Genomic DNA, 20,504 nt, shown 5'->3' on the forward strand with positions numbered 1-20,504 from the left:
GGAGAGGCAGCTTTGACTGCAAATCACATCCTAAATCTCTATATGCTCCTCCATGTGATAGAGTACCCAAGAATTTGGTGAGGACTTTGTGACCTACCAATTGGAGAATGATCCATCATCCTATCAGGACGTGATGAGATCTAGGGACTATGTTGTGGGCAGAAGCCATTCATGATGAAATGAGCTCGCTGTTAGAAAATCTAATTTGGCAGCTAGTTGATTTGCCAAAAAGGGCCAAGACTACGGGCTGCAAGTAGATATTTTGTATGTGATTATACAAAGTTTGTTATGGTCTTAATCAAGCACCTAAATTGTGACATTAGAAATTTGGCAAAGTAGTCAAGAGCTTTGGGTTTCTGACATATAACTCGGATACATGCCTTTACTATTGTTTTGTGTCGAATAAGGTCATGATTATTTGTTTGTATGTAGATGTTGATTCTTCTTTCCAATCTCTCTGTGTGATGAGAAATGTGAAACTACCATGGGGTAAAGACTTCGACATGAAAAGACCTGGGTGTTGTTAACATCATTCTTGGTATAAAAGTAAGTTTTGGAAGGCAAGGGATTTCCCTTAGCTAAGCCCATTATATTGAAAAACTACTTTCTATATGAGGATACAGTGAGTGCAAACCGATTGCGACACCATTTGATTATACTAAGAGGCTGATTCCTAATGAAGGAGACAGTGTGAATCAGTTAGATTATTCTAAACTGATTGGTAGTCTCATGTATTCTATGAGTTGCACTAGGCCAGACATAGCCTTTACAGTTGGCATGCTGAGTCGTTTCACTAGTAGTCCTAGCCATAAGCATTGGAATGCCCTTATGAGGCTGATGAGATACCTTAAGGGTACTCAAGATTATGCTCTTTGTTATCATAGCCATCCTCCTGTACTGGAAGGATATTCTGATGCATCATGGGGCTCAGAATCAGAGGACAGCAAATTTATTGCTGTTGTGTGGAAGTTGAATTGGAACTTTATGCTCTAACTTCAGCTATAGATGAAAGCTCAGGGATAAAGAATCTGATTATGGTTATGACATTCCACTGACCCAGTTAAAGATTAGTTCTTTAATGGGTTAAGGATTAGTTCCTTATGTGTGTTCTGTGATAATCAAGCTACAACAATGGTTGTGAAGAACTCACTCTTTAATGGTAAGAGGAGACATCTTAGGCTGAAACAGGCCATATGCTGAATTATCTCAAGAACACGGGATTATCACTTTGATTGATACGAAATCGAAGGATAATAGGCCGAAGCTCTCGCCAAGGGACTGACCAAAGATCGAATATTCAAAACTGTGGGGGAGATGGGGTTAAAGTCTATATAGACAGGACTTAACCTACATCTATGTTATTTTGAATCTTCGAATCTCCCTTTTGGCCAAGATAAGCACTTGATATGTTTCGACGATGTTTACAGTTGTTGTGTGTCATTCCACATTTGATGACATGTCCTTTTTGAGAAAGGTTGTACATTCCAAACTTGATGATACAGCTTAACTCAAATATGGATAAGATGACTGTAACATTCCAAAAAAAAAAAAAAAAACATGAAATGGTTCTTTGCAAAAGAAACTATTTGGTCTTGTTCTTTAATGAAACTTGACAATTAGGAATGGTTATTTGCAAAAGAAGTTGTTTAGGTCTTGTTCTTGATTGAAACTTGACAATGATGCTTATGGTGAGAATGATACTGATACTTTTTCAGCCATTTTGAATTGTACTAAGTTCTTCTTCATGTAGAACTAGATACTTTCGTAAATTGTGGAATTGTACTAAGTTCTTCTTCAGGTAGAACTAGATACTTTAGTGTTTTACACAAATGATTGGATTCATTTTCATGAAATCCATATTTGGTAATTCACAGGGATTGGCGAAAAAGGAGGAGCTTGTCTTGATTTGGACTTTGATGAAGATGACTTACTTGATGAGTAAATCTTCTAAAGTCATAAAGACTATGCTTACATTTCAGTATGCATAGAGTTCACTTTTTGTGGAACTTTATTTTGGATCTCGATGAGAATCATACCTCATGAATGAATTCATCTAAGATCAGTGGGGTTCACTTATATGTGAAACTACCTTTTGGTTGAATTTAGCTTGTTGTATATCTAAAACTCTTAGTTTGTCATAAAATGATTCATGTTTTCTGTTGGATTACAGATCTTTTATGATATAGACCATATGGTGATGTGGATGATTCAATATTTTGTTTTGAACATTACACTATCTATCTATTGGATTGTGTTATATGTAGAACATAGGAGGAGATTGTTGGGTATATAATATAACCCATGTATGTTCTAATATAAGCCCAATAAGATAATGGACAGGTGTAGTGGGCCTATTTGGGCTAGAGCTCACTAACCTATTAAAACCCTAGTGTATCTCTATATATAGGGGCTGGAGGCAACAAACTTGGTATTCCAAACTAGATACCTTGGGTGTAATGCTTTAAGCATCCTTGCTTAAACCCTAATTACTCTAACATATTTATCTCATCTTTTAAAGTATAAAAGATTATTAAGTTACCTTCAACAGCTTAAGCTTCTGGAGTAATTGCTTGTTACACATGGTATCAAAACAAAGGTCCTTAATTGGTTCAAACGTCCTTGATATTAAAAATCCATATGTGACGGCCAACCAAGAGGGGCAACATTTATCTGTAGTCCAACCCTAAAAAGAGGAGCCACGATTGAGGTTGGGTGTTAAAGTATAAAAGATTAAATAATGCCATCTCCGACGGATTAAGCTTTTGGAGGAAGGGTGCCCCTATCAAAAGTAGGGAGTGCCAATATCAGGCCCCGTGCCGAAGTTATTCATCTTCATTTCATGGGTTTATGTAATTTGGTTTAAATTTGTTTTGGTTTGTGAAACAGTTGAGCTGGGGGACGACATTAAGTCTGGCATTTCAGTGCATTGGAGTGATTTATGGGGACGTAGGAACATCTCCACTTTATGTGTATTCAAGCACTTTCCCTAACGGGATCAAAGTCACAGAGGACATATTGGGTGTCTTGTCTCTCATTATCTACACACTGCTTCTCATTCCCTTAATTAAATATGTCTTCATTGTTCTATGGGCTAATGACAATGGTGATGGTAATTAGTTCATTCCTCCAACAATTCTCCGACTGACAGTAGCTTGAGTTTGATCTATTGTTGCTAAATTCACTAGTTTTCAAAAAATATGCAATATAATTTGAATTTTTTTTATGAGAAAACATCATTTTCCAATTTTTAAGAAACCAGTCCTGACCGGTGAAAAAACCCTGGTCCTGTGTGTTGAAACGTGATGAAATTAATATAATAATTTTAAAAACGAAAAATTAAAAATTGGCCAGTTGATGAAATGGGACACAAAAATAACTGGCCAGTGGTAGGACGTTCTCGGTCTTGGGGCTCGCCCCTCCTTTTAATATATATTTTACCATTTCAAAAAAAAAAAAAAACGGCCGATTTAGTCCGATTTTTTAAACATTGCATTGTATAGTTAAATACAAAATTTTCCAAATTAAACCCTATTTTTTCTAATTTCTTGCCAAATATTCTACTATCCCACAAGAATATAAATGCTACTATATCCAACATCATGGGATTGATCTACTTGTGCTTTTATTATAAATGTATCTAAATTTAGAAATACTTTTCAAGTAGAAAAAATGCTCAAGTTTTTTGCGAAATTTTCAGGAGTTGTGGCTTAACTTGCCAAATATTTTACTATCCCACAAGGATATAAGTGCTCCTAAACCCTACATCATGGAAGTGATCTACTTCAAACCAAATAAGAAAAAGCCAAGCATGAAAAATCAATTGGGAAATCTGTTCACATAATGGGAATTTGATCGCGCTTTTTATTTTGTTTGAAAATTAAGTTTGTCAAGGTATGATTTTCGAGTTTTGCAAGTGCTTGACTGAGTTTTTGGGCTACTCGATTGAATTTCTAGAATTTTAGGCCATGTTTAGCAACCATGAAATTTTTTTCCCCGGGAATATTAGTTTGCCAAGTGGTGAGAATTTAAGGGATAGAAAGAGTTGGGGAGAGAATGAGAGGCCACAAGTGAGGAGATGGAGCTAAGTGGCCGAAAAATAGGAAAATCAAAACTATATTTATGTAGAGTTTTCTTTTCCCTGTTTTTCAACCACTTCTCACTCCCTCGTAATTCATGCCCTCTCAATTCTCTCCCTCTCCTTGTTCCCCTCCCACGAGGAAGGGGTGCAACTCAGGTCGCGTTGAAGCCAACCCGAACCTGGCCTGAAATTCAAAGCTGTCAACCGGAAACCCGACTCTCAACCCAATGGAGGCTAACCCGACTCTAAAAAATAATATCTCAACCCGAACCCATCTCCCAATTCGGGTCAGGCTGGGTCGGGTTGACCCGGTTACGGTGATGTCTTTCCCCTTTAGGTTTTTATGTTCTAAAAAAAACAGAAAAATGGTAAAAATAAATAAATAAATATCGGGTTTCGATGCGGGCTGGGTTGACCCAACCCTTCACCCCTGAACCCGAGCCCGACCGACTCGGTTTCAACTTTTTCAAGTCAAACCCGACTCAAACACAACCCAACCCGGGATTTTTTCAGGTTGAACCCAACCGGAGTTGAGCCCTACAACCCAGCCATAACTTGATAAACTAATTTTTTTTTAAATGGAACTTGATAAACTAATATTCCATGGAAAAAAAAAATTCATGGCTACCAAACATGGCCTTGGTAACCGAGCAAGAAAGAATTGACAAGCATGTACTCTTGCAGGTGGGACATTTGCTCTCTACTCTCTGATATGTAGGAATGCGAAGGTGAGCTTGATTCCTAATCAGCAGCCAGAAGACAGGCAACTCTCCAACTACAAACTGGAAACACCATCAAACCAATTGAGCAGGGCTCAAAAGATAAAAGAAACTCTGGAAAACAGTAAAGTTGCTAAAATTATGCTTTTACTTATCACCATCCTTGGGACTTCAATGGTAATTGGAGATGGGGTTCTTACTCCATGCATCTCCGGTGAGTGAGTCAGATAAAAACTTTCTCCGTCTAGTCAAAATTCTCCCAATTCGAATTTGGATTTTAACCTACTTTGATCATCTTTTGATTAAATTATTGTCATTCTATCTCTTGAGGATTGCTTTCGAAAAATATACTTGGTTCATTCAGACAATATTCATAATCACAAAAATCTCCTTAGTGGGTTTTGGATTTCACCCTACTTTGATCATCTTTTGGTCAAATTAACTACAAGTTTGTCTCTCTAGTATTATTTATGTAAAACTTTCTTGATTCATTGACACAGTACCAGCAGTTACAAATTAGTGTTTTAGATTCCACCCTACTTTGATCATCTTTTTATTAAATTAGTTTACTTCTTGGTTTTTATTCTTCACCCTAATTTGATCATCTCTCTCTCTCTCTCTCTCTCTCTCTCTCTCTCTCTCTCTCTCTCTCTAGCATTATTTTGTAATAGATTCATTTAGAGTGTACCATTAGTTAAAAAATTGCCTTGATGAGATTTACATTCTGCCCTACTTAATTTGATCATCTTTTGATCAAATCTATTTCCTTATTGGGGTTTATATTTCGCCTTCCTTTGACTAACTTTTGACCAATTTATTGTCATTTTATTTCTAAAAGATTTTTGAGATTATTCAATTTTATTGTAAGATTTCTACTTCTGGTGAATTCCTATTAGTTCACACGAAGCATTCCATGCCAAATATCCACAAGTGTAATTTTAACTCGGAAGCAGGAATCACTAATTGAACTGTTTGCCTTCCAGTGCTTTCTGCTGTGGGTGGAATCAAGGAGTCAGCAAAATCCCTCACTCAAGGTACTCTGCTTGGATAAAATACCACCATCCTCAATTCACCAAATTTTATAATAGGTGCAATAATTTAAAAAATTATTCTCAAATTTCCGAGGTCCAGTAACACCTTTTTGGGTAAACATTATTTCAAGTAGAACTTTGTTTTTTCTAATGGGAGCAAGCTTCATTAAAAGAAATGAAAGGAGACCGAGATGGTCAATACAACGGAAGATTTTGAAGAGTAGGATACAATAGTACATTGAAAACAAAAACCACCCTCCCACAAAGGATGAATGAAAAACTAAGGGGGAGGAAATCAAACAGCACCAGGTCCTCCTTGGAGACACCCGCCTAGCGCTCATTCCATAGCACCCACATTGTTGTAAGCATAGAAGCATTCCACAGAATCTTGCTTCCTAGCCGTTTTTGCAGTGGAAGAGGATGTGATCCATTGATTCTCGACGATTTCGCAAATGATCTATCATCCAGATCCTATCGAGGAATGTGGCCCAGCCAAAAGCAAAGACTATGGACGGCGCCTGGATATAGTCCATACTCTAGCTACTCTGGAGAGCACAGGACAAGATACAAGCGCCTGGATAGCTGATGATAGAATGATTTGACAGTGAAGTCCTGGGAGGAATTCTAGATTCAAACCCCTTATCTTTGCCAGTCCGTTTGATGTAGCACCCGTCTAATAACTCTATGAATCTCTCCACTGACTGAAGCCCGCTATCGAAAAAAATCCTTCTAAACTCAAGCTTCCACACCCTCCTGTCCCCTCTACGTTCAAGGCAACGTTTCACTAAAACTTCTTTGTTCTTTTCCACTATATAAAGATCCAAGAATAATTCCTTCAAAGGCTCCTGGGCACCCCTTTTGTCAAGCCCAAATCCGATCTCCGAATATACACAGAATCTAGTTCCTTTAAATTTATGCATTAACCGCATGATATATCTCCATACTGATACCCCGGCCAGTCTAAATCTGTCCTTGTAGTCCCAATGTCCAGAAGTTGTGCCATACTTGCTTCCGATGACTTTGACCCAGAGATGTGACTTCTCCCCAAACCTCTATAACCATTTACCCAGAAGGGCATGATTCATTTCCTTTAACTTTCTTATGCCTACCCCCACCACCACCGTCACATGAATCTTCGTTGAATTTGCTCTAACCACTTGACAATGCTTATTGAGCACTTGAAAAGCGAAAGCTGATATGTTGGAAAATTCACCAACACTGCCTTTATAAGTTATTCTTCCGCCCCGAGAAACTAGGTTTTGCTTCCATGTATCCAATCTCCTCTCAACTTTCTCTACTATAGGCTCTCAGGCCATCTTCTAGGAACCCCCCACTCCCATAGGCAAACCTAAATAAGTTGGTGGAAAGTAATTCATCTTATACCCAATAAACCCTGCCAAACCTTCAACTAGCGCGTCGTCAACATGGATACCGTAGATTTTAGATTTATGAAAGTTCGACGCTGCCTCGTCACCAGCTCATAGAACCTAAGGATGGCTTTCAGATTCATAACCTTCACCACTGTCAAAGAGGAGACTAGAAGGGCATCATCTGCAAACTGTAAATGAGAAAGAAACTCGTGTCCCTTCCTGCCCGATACTAAAACCTTCTATGTGACCCATTTATGAGAATCGAAAACCAAGCTGGCGATATGCATTTCATCATCCATGATTTCCACTTTATGCCAAACCCTAGTCTTCCCAACAAGTAATCCAGGGAATCTCATTCAAACCCAATCTAAAATTTGTCTTGCATGTACGGAAGCAGCCTAACTACCTGAAATAATGTTTGTAATGACCCTCTTGAGTCTTCAAGCCATGACTTTAGCTAGCACCTTAATACCTTATACTAGCATCCTAAGAGGCTAATAGTGCGGAAGACAGCTCTCTTAGAGGCTCCCTTCAATTTAGGGATCAGAGCTATAAAGTTGCACCTCTTCCTTTTTCTAGCTTCATGCCTTCATAGAATTCTTCGAAAAACTTAAGATGTTCTCCCTATCAAACTCCCAACAGGTTTGCAAAAGATTAACTAAAAGAATTTCCAATTGAAAGAAGTGGTTTTTTTTTCATGGAAAGATCTTAGAACAAATTTTTCAACTAGAATCAACCAGCTGCAACACTCCTGAGAATTTTCCAGCCATGAAATATGGGTATATAGTCCACCCATTTTCCAGCATTTCCATCCCCTTCTATTTGACTTTTCCAAAAATAAAACGGATTGGAATGCTTATTTCCATATACAGGTATTTCTCGTGTCCTGGAAAATCAAACAAAAGGAAGTAGAAATGCTTATGAAATGACAGGCAAAGGGGGGTGAAATGCTGGAAATGAAAGTGGACTTTAACCACATTTTGTTTGACTTTCCTGAAAAGGGATTTGCTAGCATCCGTCGCAGAAGGGATTTCGCGGGACGTCCGTTGCATGGGAGAGCAGCCACCTCATGAATAATATGACAAAATCTGTTGAAAAGTGAGCCTACGTGGCTGCTCTCACATGCAACGGACGTTCCGCGAAATGCTTTTTTCAAGAATAGGAAAACAGGAGGTAACGATGCAGACAAAGTGGGTGGAAATATCATCTCTCTCTCTCTCTCTCTCTCTCTCTCTCTCTCTCTCTATATATATATATATATATATATATATATATATATATATATATATATATATATATATATGAGAATAGTGTTTCTGAGCTAGAGCTCTAATAAGCTTATCTGAGCTCGAGCTCAGAAACAAGTGTGGGCCCACATTGTTGGGGGATCCAAAGCATTCATTTGGAAGCCCCTATCATGGATAGGGTGTCCACAAAAATTCAGCTCCATTGGATCATCCTAACCCATCCATTTGTGGAGGGAAAAATGGGCAGATTTGTGGAGAAACAGTATCTATCCATTTCCCCCTCCACAAATGGAAGGGTTAGGATGATCCTATGGACCTGATTTTTGGTACACACCATATCCATGATAGGGTCTTTTAAATGAATGCTTTGGATCCCCCCAAAAACATGGGCCCACATGAGTTTTTGACGCTCGAGCTCAGAAACACTATTCTCAATGTATATAGGTAAATTATATTTCCACCTCTTTCCTAGCATTCACACCCTTTTGTACCACTTTCCTGAAAATAAACTAATTCAATAAGAAAAAAAACAAAGAAGCTAAACATGCTGAAAAGGAGAAGGGGGATAACAATGGGATTCTTTAGGTACCTTATGCAGTAATCTTGATCCATCTCATCATGTTTCTACAGATAAAATCGTCATAATTTCAGTAGTAATCTTGATCCTGCTCTTCTCGGTTCAGCGGTTTGGCACAGACAAAGTGGGTCACTCGTTTGCACCGATCATCCTGTTGTGGTTTAGCTTCATCAGTGTGATCGGAGTGTATAACATATTCAAGCACGATGTGAGAGCACTCCGTGCATTCAATCCGAAATACATCATAGACTACTTCAAAAGAAATGGTAGAGAAGGGTGGATCTCTCTCGGAGGAGTCGTGCTCTGCATTACAGGTTTTATAAAGCGAGTGTAATTATAAAAAAAAGGAGATTGTCGATATCATTTACCTGATAAGATAATAATATTCATGAAACAGGTACCGAAGCCATGTTCGCTGACCTGGGTCACTTCTCTGTTATGGCTGTGCAAGTAAGTATATTTTCCAAGAGGTGGGGCCACTTGTTCAATGATCTAAACCGTTCATTTATTGCTACCCGATGCCAAAATGCCTGAGATCTTCGGTACGTGGGCCATTCCAATTGCAGGACCTAGCAGATGAATGGTTTGGATCAAATAAAAACCTGGAACCCTGTTTTTACTGAGAAAAAGGATGCACTCTATAACTCCCTGTTTTCCAGATTAGATTTCCGCCTGAAGAGCCTCAGATGCAGTAAACATTCCCATTTTCTGTGGAAATTGCAGATTAGCTTCACTACTATTGTGCTCCCCTCGCTGCTATGTGCTTACACCGGCCAAGCTGCATTTCTGACCAAATTCCCTGAACACGTCGCTGATACATTCTACAAATCGACACCACGTAAGTAATGCCCACAACATGGATGAAGAAACTCAATAAATGTATAGTTCTAATTCATTTTGATAGCCTATGGTTTTTGGTATCAACTAAGAATACTTGGGACTGGATGGCAGATAAAGTATACTGGCCAATGTTTGTAGTAGCAGTATTAGCCGCCATCATCGCCAGCCAAGCTATGATATCTGGAACATTTGCAATCATATCACAATCCCTATCTCTGGGCTGCTTCCCACGTGTTAAGGTAGTCCACACATCTTCCAAGTATGAAGGGCAGGTTTATATTCCGGAGATAAACTATGGGATCATGATCGCTTGTGTTATCGTCACAATCGGCTTCCATGATGCCACCAAGATTGGCAATGCATATGGTAAACTAATCATAATACTACATCAAGAAACATGTTTTTTGTTTCCTTTATGAAAGATTACAGGATATATCTTATTGGAGCTGTTCAGAACAGAGAGAGCAACTCCTTGGCCGGCCCTCTCGTCCAACCTCAGATCTAAATTAAAAACCCAAGGACCAAAAGTTTCCCATATACATGGCAGAGAAAGCTCTATAAAAGCCATATCCCAGGCCAGAGGACGGATATACATACATACATACATATGAGAAAAAGAGTTTCTACACACTGTAGATAAGTTATCTACACACTAGCTTAAAATACAGTGGGGGCCACATTGTTTGGGCGACCCAAAACATTCATATGATGGGCCCTCACATAGATAGGGTGTGCCCAAAAAACAGCTCCATAGGATCATCCCAACCCTACGATTTGTGGAGGTAAAATGGACGTGTATAAGCCATCACAAATCTATCCATTTTTTGCCTCCACGGTTTGAATGGTTAGAATGATCCTATGGAGCTGATTTTTGGGCACACCCTATCTATGTGAGGGCCCATCAAATGAATGCCTTGGATGACCCAAACAATGTGGCCCCCACTGTATTTTAAGCTAGTGTGTAGATAACTTATCTACACTAGTGTGTAGAAACTACTCTCTCTCTCTCTCTCTCTCTCTCTCTCTCTCTCTCTCTCTCTCTCTCTCTCTCTCTCTCTCTCTCTCTCTACCACAAAACATTATTTTTGGTAGTATAAACACAAGAAACCTACATACTGATGGTTACACTTTCTGCCTGCTGGTAGAAGAGAAACTAGCTCAATACCTCTAGCAAACTAAACCCATCTTCACAGGCAGACACGCAATTTAAAGTATATAACCATAGGATTGGGCAATTTTAAAACCATTTGCTAGCAAAAGCATGTCTGGATGACACCTTTAATTTGTGTGCAGGCATTGCAGTGGTTGCAGTAATGGTGATTACAACATTTCTGCTTACTCTCATAATGCTCATGATATGGAAGACAAACATTTTCATAATTGGATTGTTCTTTGTGGTGTTTGGAGGATCAGAGCTCATATATCTATCCTCAGTCCTCGAGAAATTCAAACAGGGTGGATACTTTCCACTAGCCGTCTCACTCGTTCTCATGATAATAATGGGGGTATGGCAATATGTTCAAAAGAAAAGGTACATGTTTGAGCTTCAAAACAAGGTTTCTGACAGTTACATGAGAGATTTGGCTATGAACCATGAGCTAAAAAAGTTGCCTGGAATGGGATTTCTGTACTCAGAGCTTGTACAAGGGATCCCACCCATATTCCCCCACTTCATTTCAAACATACCATTTATCCATTCAGTTCTAATGTTTGTTTCAATAAAGGCGATTCCAATCAGTACAGTGGCAATAGAAGAGCGCTTCCTCTTTCGGCAAGTTGAGCCAAGGGAGCACAGGATGTTCCGCTGTGTAGTACGCTATGGATATAATGATGTCATTGAAGAGCACAATGAGTTTGAGCGTCTGCTAGTTGAACACTTGAAAAGATTCATCCGTCAGGAACACTTCTTCCTTGAGAAGATCCCTACTGAACAAAAAAGACCCTCCTCACAAGCTCCAGCCACGAGCCAAAAAGATATGAAGTCACATGTTTCTTCTGAAGAAGAGATAGAGTTCATTCAGGAAGCACTGGATAAGGGAGTGGTATATCTCTTAGGTGAAATAGACGTGGTGGCAGAACAAAAATCATCCATTGTCAAGAAAATTGTCATCAATTATGTCTACAATTTCATCAAGAGAAATTTCAGACAAGGAGAGAATATTCTGTCAGTTCCACACAAGAAGTTACTCAAGGTTGGAATGACATATGAGATCTGAGATGAGGAGCCTCGCATCCCACCCCTGGGCACTAGAAATCTTATCTATAATCTGTACGTGACGATATGATAAAGAATATAATAAATAAATAAATATCTCCCCGATATTGTTTCTCTTACCACATCTTATCATGACTGCACTGCCACTAAACAACTTTGGTGAAAAGCATACATAAAAGTCTCAGCCGCTACAATTTAGTTTTTTCTATTGTAATAGTTGCTTAAACAAGAAAAGAAAAAAGAAACAAAGAGAAAAGGAGAAGAAGATGAAAATGAAGGGAAGAAAGAAATGGATGAAGGGATGAGAAAGGAAGAAGGGAAGAAGACAGAAGACGTGTTTGTTTTTCTTGTGTGGTTAGCAAACCCTAACCCACAAAAGTATATTATGTAGAAGAGGAACGATTAAAGAAATTCCCTCATCGTACATAAATGACAAAATGCCCATATGGGTAAGCCTTCAACTCATTCAACACTCTCCCTCAAGTTAGAGCATACATATTATATACGCCTAACTCGAATAGAACTTTCTCAAGTTGAACCTTAGGAAGAGCTTTGGTGAACATATATCCAAGTTGACTAGAAGACCGTAAGAAGGGAGTAGATATAATCTTGGAGGTAACCTTCTCCCTGATAAAGTGATGATCTATCTCAATGTGTTTCGCTATTTCATGGAAAACTAGGTTCTTGCAATGTGTGTTGTTGCTAGATTATCACAAAATAGCCGCATATGCCCTTTGATGGGAAACCCTAATTCAGCCATTAAGTATTTAAGCCACATCAATTCACATATGGTAAGAGCCATTGCTCTATACTCAACTTTTGCACTTGATCTAGCAACAACATTCTTCTTCTTGCTCCTCCAAGTGGTAAGGCTTCCCGCACCAAAAGTGCAATAGCCAGTCGTAGATTTCCTATTGAGGAGACACCCTGAAAGTCGGTGGTGGAAGAAGTACGCGCAGAGGAAGCTTTGGAACGCGAAAAACAAAACAAAAAATTATTTTCCACTGACAAAGCCAAGATCCTAATTACTAGATTCATATTGGTGATGAATTGAAATTCAAAAGGAGAGAAAATATCACCACATATTATCAGAGATGATAATCATTGCTTGATCTACTCCCCGCTAGGTGCTCGACATCACTTAAACCTGAGCTCTCCGAAAGTCGAAGTAGTGGCTCCTTTCGTTGTAGGAATGAAGGAGGAAGATAAGAACTTGGGATCCAATCCCAACAATGAAATCCTAATGGCTTTTTTGTTCTTTCAAGAATAAGAAGCTAGAGAGAGAAAAAGTATGGAGAAAACGAATTTGAAATAGTGGATAGGTTAGACGTTTTGGGCTCAAATAGAATGGATGTGCAAGAGTGATATTCATCCAGCCCTCTCCTCTTGTCTTAGGAAACTTAATTCAAATAAAACTCTTTTGCTATTTTATTTCTAAAACAAGTGAACACACAGATAGCCAAAAACATTTTTATCCATGTGAACATAGTTTCCAAATTGAATAAGATTCCACAAATAGAAACCTTCTCCATATCAAACTCTCTCTTCTTATTCAAATTTCCACTAATACGAAATTACCAATAGGATTCTGATGTAAGTACGAAAGCGCGGGAGCAATGGAGATCGAGAGTAGCAACAATGTGCCTTTAATAGGAGATCAACAAAATCCAGTGGTAGACACAAGATCAAATGATCGGACTGTAGAAAATTTGTGAAAGAAAAGAGATCTTAGTGTTTCTTGTAAATTTCAGCAACAGCGGTGAGTTTTGGTGGTGACGCTCAAAACAACAAGCAACGACTCAATTACTCCTTGCAGACAAGGATACAACACTCAATGATCACAAGCTTGAAGATCAAGCTCAGAAATTTTCTCTTCCTTGCATGAAATCCTCACACCAGAGAATCTCATTCAAGACTCAATTCCATCCAAAAACTACAATTTCCAAATCCAGATCTAATTTTTCCCTCCTTTCAATTCCAATTCCAATGTTTATTTCCAAAAACACTGAGAACTAACTAAACAAAGAAAGTTAATGAGCTTTTATAGATAAGCCGTGCAACAGAGAATTAAGAAAATTTTAAAATACCGAAAATGCCCTTCAATTAGCACGTGTTGATGTGTGATGCTACCCTTGTCTCCTTCTGATCCTTTCAGATCCTCGGATTGCCTTCGAATGGTCGATCCATCGGTGCACGTCGTTGGCTACTATTTCTGCCGTATTGCCATCGACCGATGCTCCGGCATCACTCTCCCCATCTTGAAGTGAACTCGACCTCGAGTCTTCTCCTTCATCTTCATAGAATGGGAAGATATGGCTGACATTGAAAAGATTGTCAATGTTCCAATCATCCAGCAATGATACTCGATAAGCATTGCTTCCAATCTTCTCTAGCACTTTTGAAGCAAACTTCTTGCATTGTAGTTTACATATAAACCAGCTGGAAATCTTTCCAGTGTTACATAAACCCAAACTTTGTCACCCAGAATTCACCTCCTTCCGCTTCAAATCTGCCCGCTCCTTGTACTTGGCGGTGTTTTTTAGCAAATTTTCCTTTACCTTGGAATGAATAAGCTGCAAATTAGGATTTTTGGAAGAGGAATGTGATCAGCAACATTTGGAAGAGGAATTAGATCCAATGGAAGGATTTTTTCCCAACACTACTTAATGGAGAGAACCCGGTACTTCGATTAATGGAGCGATTAAACTCAAATTCAATCTTGGGCAGTACTAAATCCCAATTGCCAAAGCATAGGTTCTAACTCATACCTTAAACTGTGGATAAATGGAATTTTACATTTTGGTTGGAATTACAATTATCTTCATTTTTTGAGGATACAGTGCTTCTTTGGGATAAATCTTATCAAGGATAGCTGTGCAACAAACAATAAATTATGCTAATCGTATAATAAATATTATGGGGGACAATATATCCAACAATCAAACAGCCTAATAATATTCATTGAGCTGATATAGTATCATAAGCATTATTGTGGGAAGCTTGATTTGAACACATCCACATGACTCAACCTGATCCAATCCCAACGTATGTGGACCCAGTCATGGAGATGGCATAGCTTAAAAATCATATTCACTAGGTACAAGAATGATGGCCCGTGCATGATGCACATGTTTCTATGGAAACAAATGAGAAGGTTTAACATATATGTCCTCGATTGAAGCATATGGAAAAACATCATCACATCTGCTTCCTGGTTATCATAACGATGAGGAGAGATCGGAAAGTTATTTCCTAGAGAGGGAGGAAACTCATTTGGAAATGAGGGAAGGTGGGTCTCTCTCGATTTTCTTTAGGGCCTAGAGAAAAAAGAGTAGAGTCAGAGTAAGGATTACAATAGAGTTAGGACAAAGATTGGGGAGGCAATCAGCTGGGGGTAAAATCCTCGTCATTGTGGGTTTTAATGTGGCTACATTACAACACATTTGTTTTTTAATTTGGATTTTGTTTAGTTTTATCTATCATGCCATGTTGCATGTTCTTGTTCATGACTGAAATTTCTTTTGTTTTTCTTATCCTTTTTCTTTTGTCCTCGATTGAAGCACATGGAAAAACCTCATCACATCTGCTTCCAGGTTATCATGACGATGAGGAGAGATCGGAAAGTTATTTCCTAGAGAGGGAGGAAAAGTCATTTGGAAATGAGGGAAGGTGGGTCTCTCTCGATTTTCTTCAGTTGTTGTTTTTCTATAATTTCTTAGGGCCTAGAGAAAAAAGAGTAGAGTCGGAGTAAGAATTACAATAGAGTCAGGACAAAGATTGGGGAGGCAATTAGCTGGGGGTAAAATCCTTGTCATTGTGGGTTTTAATGTGGCTACATTGCAACACATTTGTTTTTTAATTTGGATTTTGTTTAGTTTTATCTAGCATGCCACGTTGCATGTTCTTGTTCATGACTGAAATTTCTTTTGTTTTTCTTATCCTTTTTCTTATGCATGGTATTTCTGCTCTGTTTTCCTTTCCTTTATATTTTCTTCATTGTTCTTATTTATTTTGGTATAAGGTTTTGTGTCTTTTGGTTTTCGGAGGAAATTCTTATATTTTTAATGTTTGTTAATTTATTGTATTGCGAAACATTACCTTGTAATTGCTCTTGTTTCTGTATTTAAAACTGAAATGTCCACCATTAACTTTCTTTAAGTTTGCTCTTCATGGTTCCTCTATTTTTTTTTCTAACTTTTTTTCCACCAGCTCTGTTCAAAGCTTCTAGGTTCAACAGTTATAGAGGGGTCTTGTTGTTAAGTAAATATACGTGTTTCTTTACTATGTAAATGATGGTTTGCTGTTTTTACCACCATCCCTATTTCTGTGACCTGTTCCTCTTAGTTATAGAAGCTAAGACTTCATATGGGGAAGTTATGCATATCATTTTCAGTTTGTCCATACATGTCAGTATCACCACATCCAACAGTGCATTTGTCTTCAATGGTGTTAAAAATGAAAGCAACAATTAACAAGTTTCTCTTAGTTCCTACATTTTTTAGTCATTGTACGTTGCCAAGCATCAATGTCACACACAGCTCAAGATCAGATGTGCATACTCTCTCAATTGAAGCACAGAACATTGGTAAATACAGTGAGAAGTTGACCAAATGACGTCATAGAAAAAATTAGGTTTATGTCATCCAAAGAATAAGGTACATAGAAAAACATAAGTAAAGGGGAATGCTCGGCTCCAACCTTTTGGGGCCGTTTGGATACGCGGATTTCAGAATCTTGAATTTCCTCAAAATCCCGGATGGGAGACGAGAGAAGAAGGAGACCGTCCGTCGTTTTCTGATTTCTTGCCCTTCTTTCCTTCAAGCGAGAGAGTAGGAGATCGTCCCGTGTTTCCTGGTTTTAGAAATCTCAAGATGGGATATGGATTTCTAAAACCTGGATTTCTTACTTAAAATCCAGGATAATGGATTGTAATACCCAGAATTTTACACCTCTTTCAATCTAAAACCTGGATTCTAAAATCCATGCATCCAAACAGCCCCTTTTGTGTATTTTGAGTATTTTCCTTCTTTCATGGTGTGGATCAAACCAGATGTATCTGTGACATATTCTTCAAGTCGTAAATGATTATTCATCAGAAAAATCATCTCATATATTATTTTGGCTTGAGGATGTGATCTGTCAGCAACAAAGAATTCATGAATAACACCATTTATTTCTATGAAGGTGCATCCAGGCTGCTTGTGAATCCCGTGATCACCCATTCCTTTCCTCACCCTCTTCACATCTCTCCACCTCGAGTCTGCAGCATAAATATTTGATAACAGAACATGGGCCCCACATTTTCTTGGCTCCAACTCCAGAATGTGTTTTGCGGCAAATTCTGCCAGCTCTACATTACCACTACCCCTACATGCAAAAAGTAGTGAACGCCATACAACCACATCAGGCTCAATAGGCATTGTTCGGATAAACATAACTGCCTCATCCAAAAGGTTTGCACGTCCAAGAAGATCAATCATACATCCGTAGTGCTCAATTTGAGGCGTGAGCTTATAGTTTTCAGTCATACAACAAAAATAATAATATCCCTTATCCACCAATCCTCCATGGCTACAAGCAGATAAAACACCGAGAAATGTGATCCCGTTTGGCCTGACATCACTCAGGAACTCCATCTGCGAGAACAAATTCAATGCCTCATTAGACTTACCATTCATGGCAAGCCCAGAAATCATGACAGTCCATGAAAACACGTCACGCTGAACCAGTCCATGGAAAATCTGAAGAGCTTTGTCAGTGTCACCACACTTCGAGTACATATCAATCAAAGTGTTTTTCACCATTATGTTCATTTTGATTCCATTTTTATCACAATAAGCATGAACCCACCTTCCCAGATTGAGTGCACCCAATTGTGCACACGCAGAAAGGACACAAGCAACCGTCGCCTCATCTGCCTCCACATCTGTAATCTGCATTTCCCTAAACAATCCAATCGCTTCCTTAAACTGACCTGATTGGGTATAACCCGAAATCATTGAAGTCCAACAGACCACATTCCTGTCAGGCATTCCATCAAACACCTTCCGTGCATCTTTGACACGCCCACATTTCACATACATATCAATCAAAGCAGAACCCAAGAAGAAATCCAAAACAAACCCACTCAGAACAACAAACCCATGAACCTTCCTACCCAAGTCAACATCCCCAATTCGCGCGCACGAAGTTAAAACGCTAATCGCAGTTACCTCATTCGACCTCACCAAACTCTCCCCCATTTTTCGAAATACATTCAACGCCTCTACGCAAAGGCCTCTCTGTAAATACCCAGAAATCATACTGTTCCACGAAACCACATCCCTGACGAAAGTCGGAATCAAATTAAAAACACAACGACCAGTCTCGACCATTCCGCAAACAGAATACATATAAATAAGAGAATTCTGCACAAAAACATCGAATTCAAAACCTAATTTTAGACTCACCGAATGTAATTCTCGGCCTTTCTCAGAGAGAGAAAGGCGGCCGCAGGCCTTGAGGACAAAGGGGAAGGTGAAGTGATTGGGAGAAACGCCTTCTCGACGCATATTATTGTACAGAGAGATTGATTCTTCAGGGTTAGAGCTGTTGGCAAAGGCTCGGAGCATTGAATTCCATGAGAATATATTAGGGTTTTGGAGAGGGGTTTTGGTGAGGTGAGAGAGGGTTTTGTTGAGATGGTTGGGATTGGAGAGGGGTTTTGATAAAGAGTGGGAGAAATGTTGGTGGTGAGGATTCCATTTGTGGGGGTTGGGGAAGAAGATGAAGGAGAGGATGAGGGTTTTGGGTTTAGGAGAGGAGGGAGTGGTGATGGGAAGAGGAAGGTGCATCAAAATTATTGAGGGGAAGCGAGAGAGGGAGCGGGAGTTTTTACAAACGAATTTCAGGCTTGTGATTTTTATACGAGGCTTTTACAAAACGAATTCTTAAATATACACCTCTTGTTTGTTCCAGTGGTATTTTACAAGCGGATTTGTAGCCGTGAAACTTGGGTCGGGCTCAACCCGAACCCGACGGGTTGAACCCAATTTTGGCTCGGGTTGGGTTGGCATTTTCTCAAGTTGGGTTAGGGTTAGGGTTAGGGTTGGAGAAGCCAACCCGATTTAAATTCGCATTGGGTTAGCGTTGAGGCCTTGGCAACCTGACCCGACCTGTACCCCACCTCCGTCTTCCAATTTTATCGTGATTTTCTCAGGATTATGTTTTTTTCTTGTATTTTTATGTTAGGTCGTAGATAACTCGATCCCAACCCGAACTCAACCCAACCCGATTTGGAGGCGGGTTGGGTTAGGGTGGACCATCCTCAACCTGAGGCGGCGAGACTCGGGTTGGGTCGGGTTAGGGTACACAGAATGCTATCTCGGGTTGGGTTAGGGTTGGCCTCAACCCGATTCGACCCGACCCGACCCGAGTTGCACCCCTGCGATTTGCATGTTTGATTTTTCTGGATTTTTAAGACGTTTATGCATAACAAGTCTTCTACTTTGGTTTATGCGTAAAAAGAGACCTGTAGTTTAATAATTTGCAAATAGAGTCATCACATTTGAGAGGATTTTACAAATTGGGTCGTGCCATAAATTTGTGACCAAAATACCTATGTTAGATTTTTTTTTACTAGTAAATAAACCGAAATGTCCATATATATGTGACAATATGAATACATTGTTAAAAATATAAAAAATAGCCGTGACTCTCCCATCAATATAAAAAATAGCCGTGACTCTCCCATCAAAGCATGAGCTGTACAATAGTGGCCCCACCATATATGCAAGGGGATATCGTGGGACCTACCCCATCAAAACTAGGGCTGCAACTCGGGTCGGGCGGGTCGGGTTTTGGATAACTCAACCCTACCCGAGAAATATCTCGGGTCGGGTCGGGTCGGGTTTTTTTTCGGAAAACCCACGATTCCCAAACCCGGCCCTACCCATGATAAATCTCGGGTCGGTTCAGGTTTTTTCACGTTGACGCAATTTTTAAAGGAAAATTCTTGTTTGGCAAGGCAACTCAACTCATAGAAGCAGAAATTACACTCACATTACACTTGAATCAAACAATGATGTAATTACACTCACATTACACTTGAATCAAACAATGCTGTAATCAAACAATGTTGTAATTACAATCAAACAATGCTGAATCAAACACTTGAATCAACTCAACTCATAGAAGCAGAAATTACACTCACATACAGTAACAGTGGGTGCGTGGGTTTTCACTTTTAACTTTTAACTAACAATAGAAAAAAATGTACATACTATAACTCATGTAACTCGGGTCGGGCCCCTTCAAACCCGGCTCGACCCAAGATTCATGCGGGCTTTTGAATGCTAAACCCGGCTCGACCCGAAACCCATGAAACCTGAACCCAACCCAGGGTATTTTCGGGTCGGGTCGATGCGGGTCGGGTAAAACCCGGCTCGA

The 20,504-nt window shown here is 39.3% G+C and overlaps 1 protein-coding gene and 1 pseudogene across 6 annotated transcripts; one reads left to right on the top strand and one right to left on the bottom strand.

Moving 5' to 3' along the window:
• Window positions 1-4,747: 4,747 nt before the first annotated feature.
• LOC143860289 (potassium transporter 5-like) lies at window positions 4,748-12,187 on the top strand. Its single transcript, XM_077370858.1, has 7 exons — window positions 4,748-5,011; window positions 5,781-5,831; window positions 9,076-9,336; window positions 9,420-9,472; window positions 9,746-9,860; window positions 9,974-10,228; window positions 11,156-12,187. The coding sequence occupies exons 1-7, from the start codon at window positions 4,939-4,941 to the stop codon at window positions 12,076-12,078; spliced, it is 1,731 nt and encodes a 576-aa protein (XP_077226973.1). The 5' UTR covers window positions 4,748-4,938; the 3' UTR covers window positions 12,079-12,187.
• LOC143860288 (pentatricopeptide repeat-containing protein At2g29760, chloroplastic pseudogene) lies at window positions 5,942-18,981 on the bottom strand (annotated as a pseudogene). 5 transcript variants are annotated; one of them, XR_013239663.1, is made up of 4 exons: window positions 16,776-18,981; window positions 9,391-9,843; window positions 9,035-9,173; window positions 5,942-8,084 (listed from the first exon to the last, which is right to left on the bottom strand). The product of XR_013239663.1 is annotated as a pentatricopeptide repeat-containing protein At2g29760, chloroplastic pseudogene, transcript variant X2 (transcript). The 5 variants fall into 5 exon arrangements; XR_013239664.1 differs by having other exon boundaries at window positions 5,944-7,604; XR_013239665.1 differs by lacking the exon at window positions 5,942-8,084 and having other exon boundaries at window positions 8,812-9,173.
• Between the last annotated feature and the right edge of the window lie 1,523 nt (window positions 18,982-20,504).

This window comes from Tasmannia lanceolata, unplaced genomic scaffold (genome assembly GCF_043159265.1).
Source record: "Tasmannia lanceolata isolate RefF3 unplaced genomic scaffold, GAP_Taslan_0.1 ptg000037l, whole genome shotgun sequence".
Taxonomy (NCBI): Eukaryota; Viridiplantae; Streptophyta; class Magnoliopsida; order Canellales; family Winteraceae; genus Tasmannia; species Tasmannia lanceolata.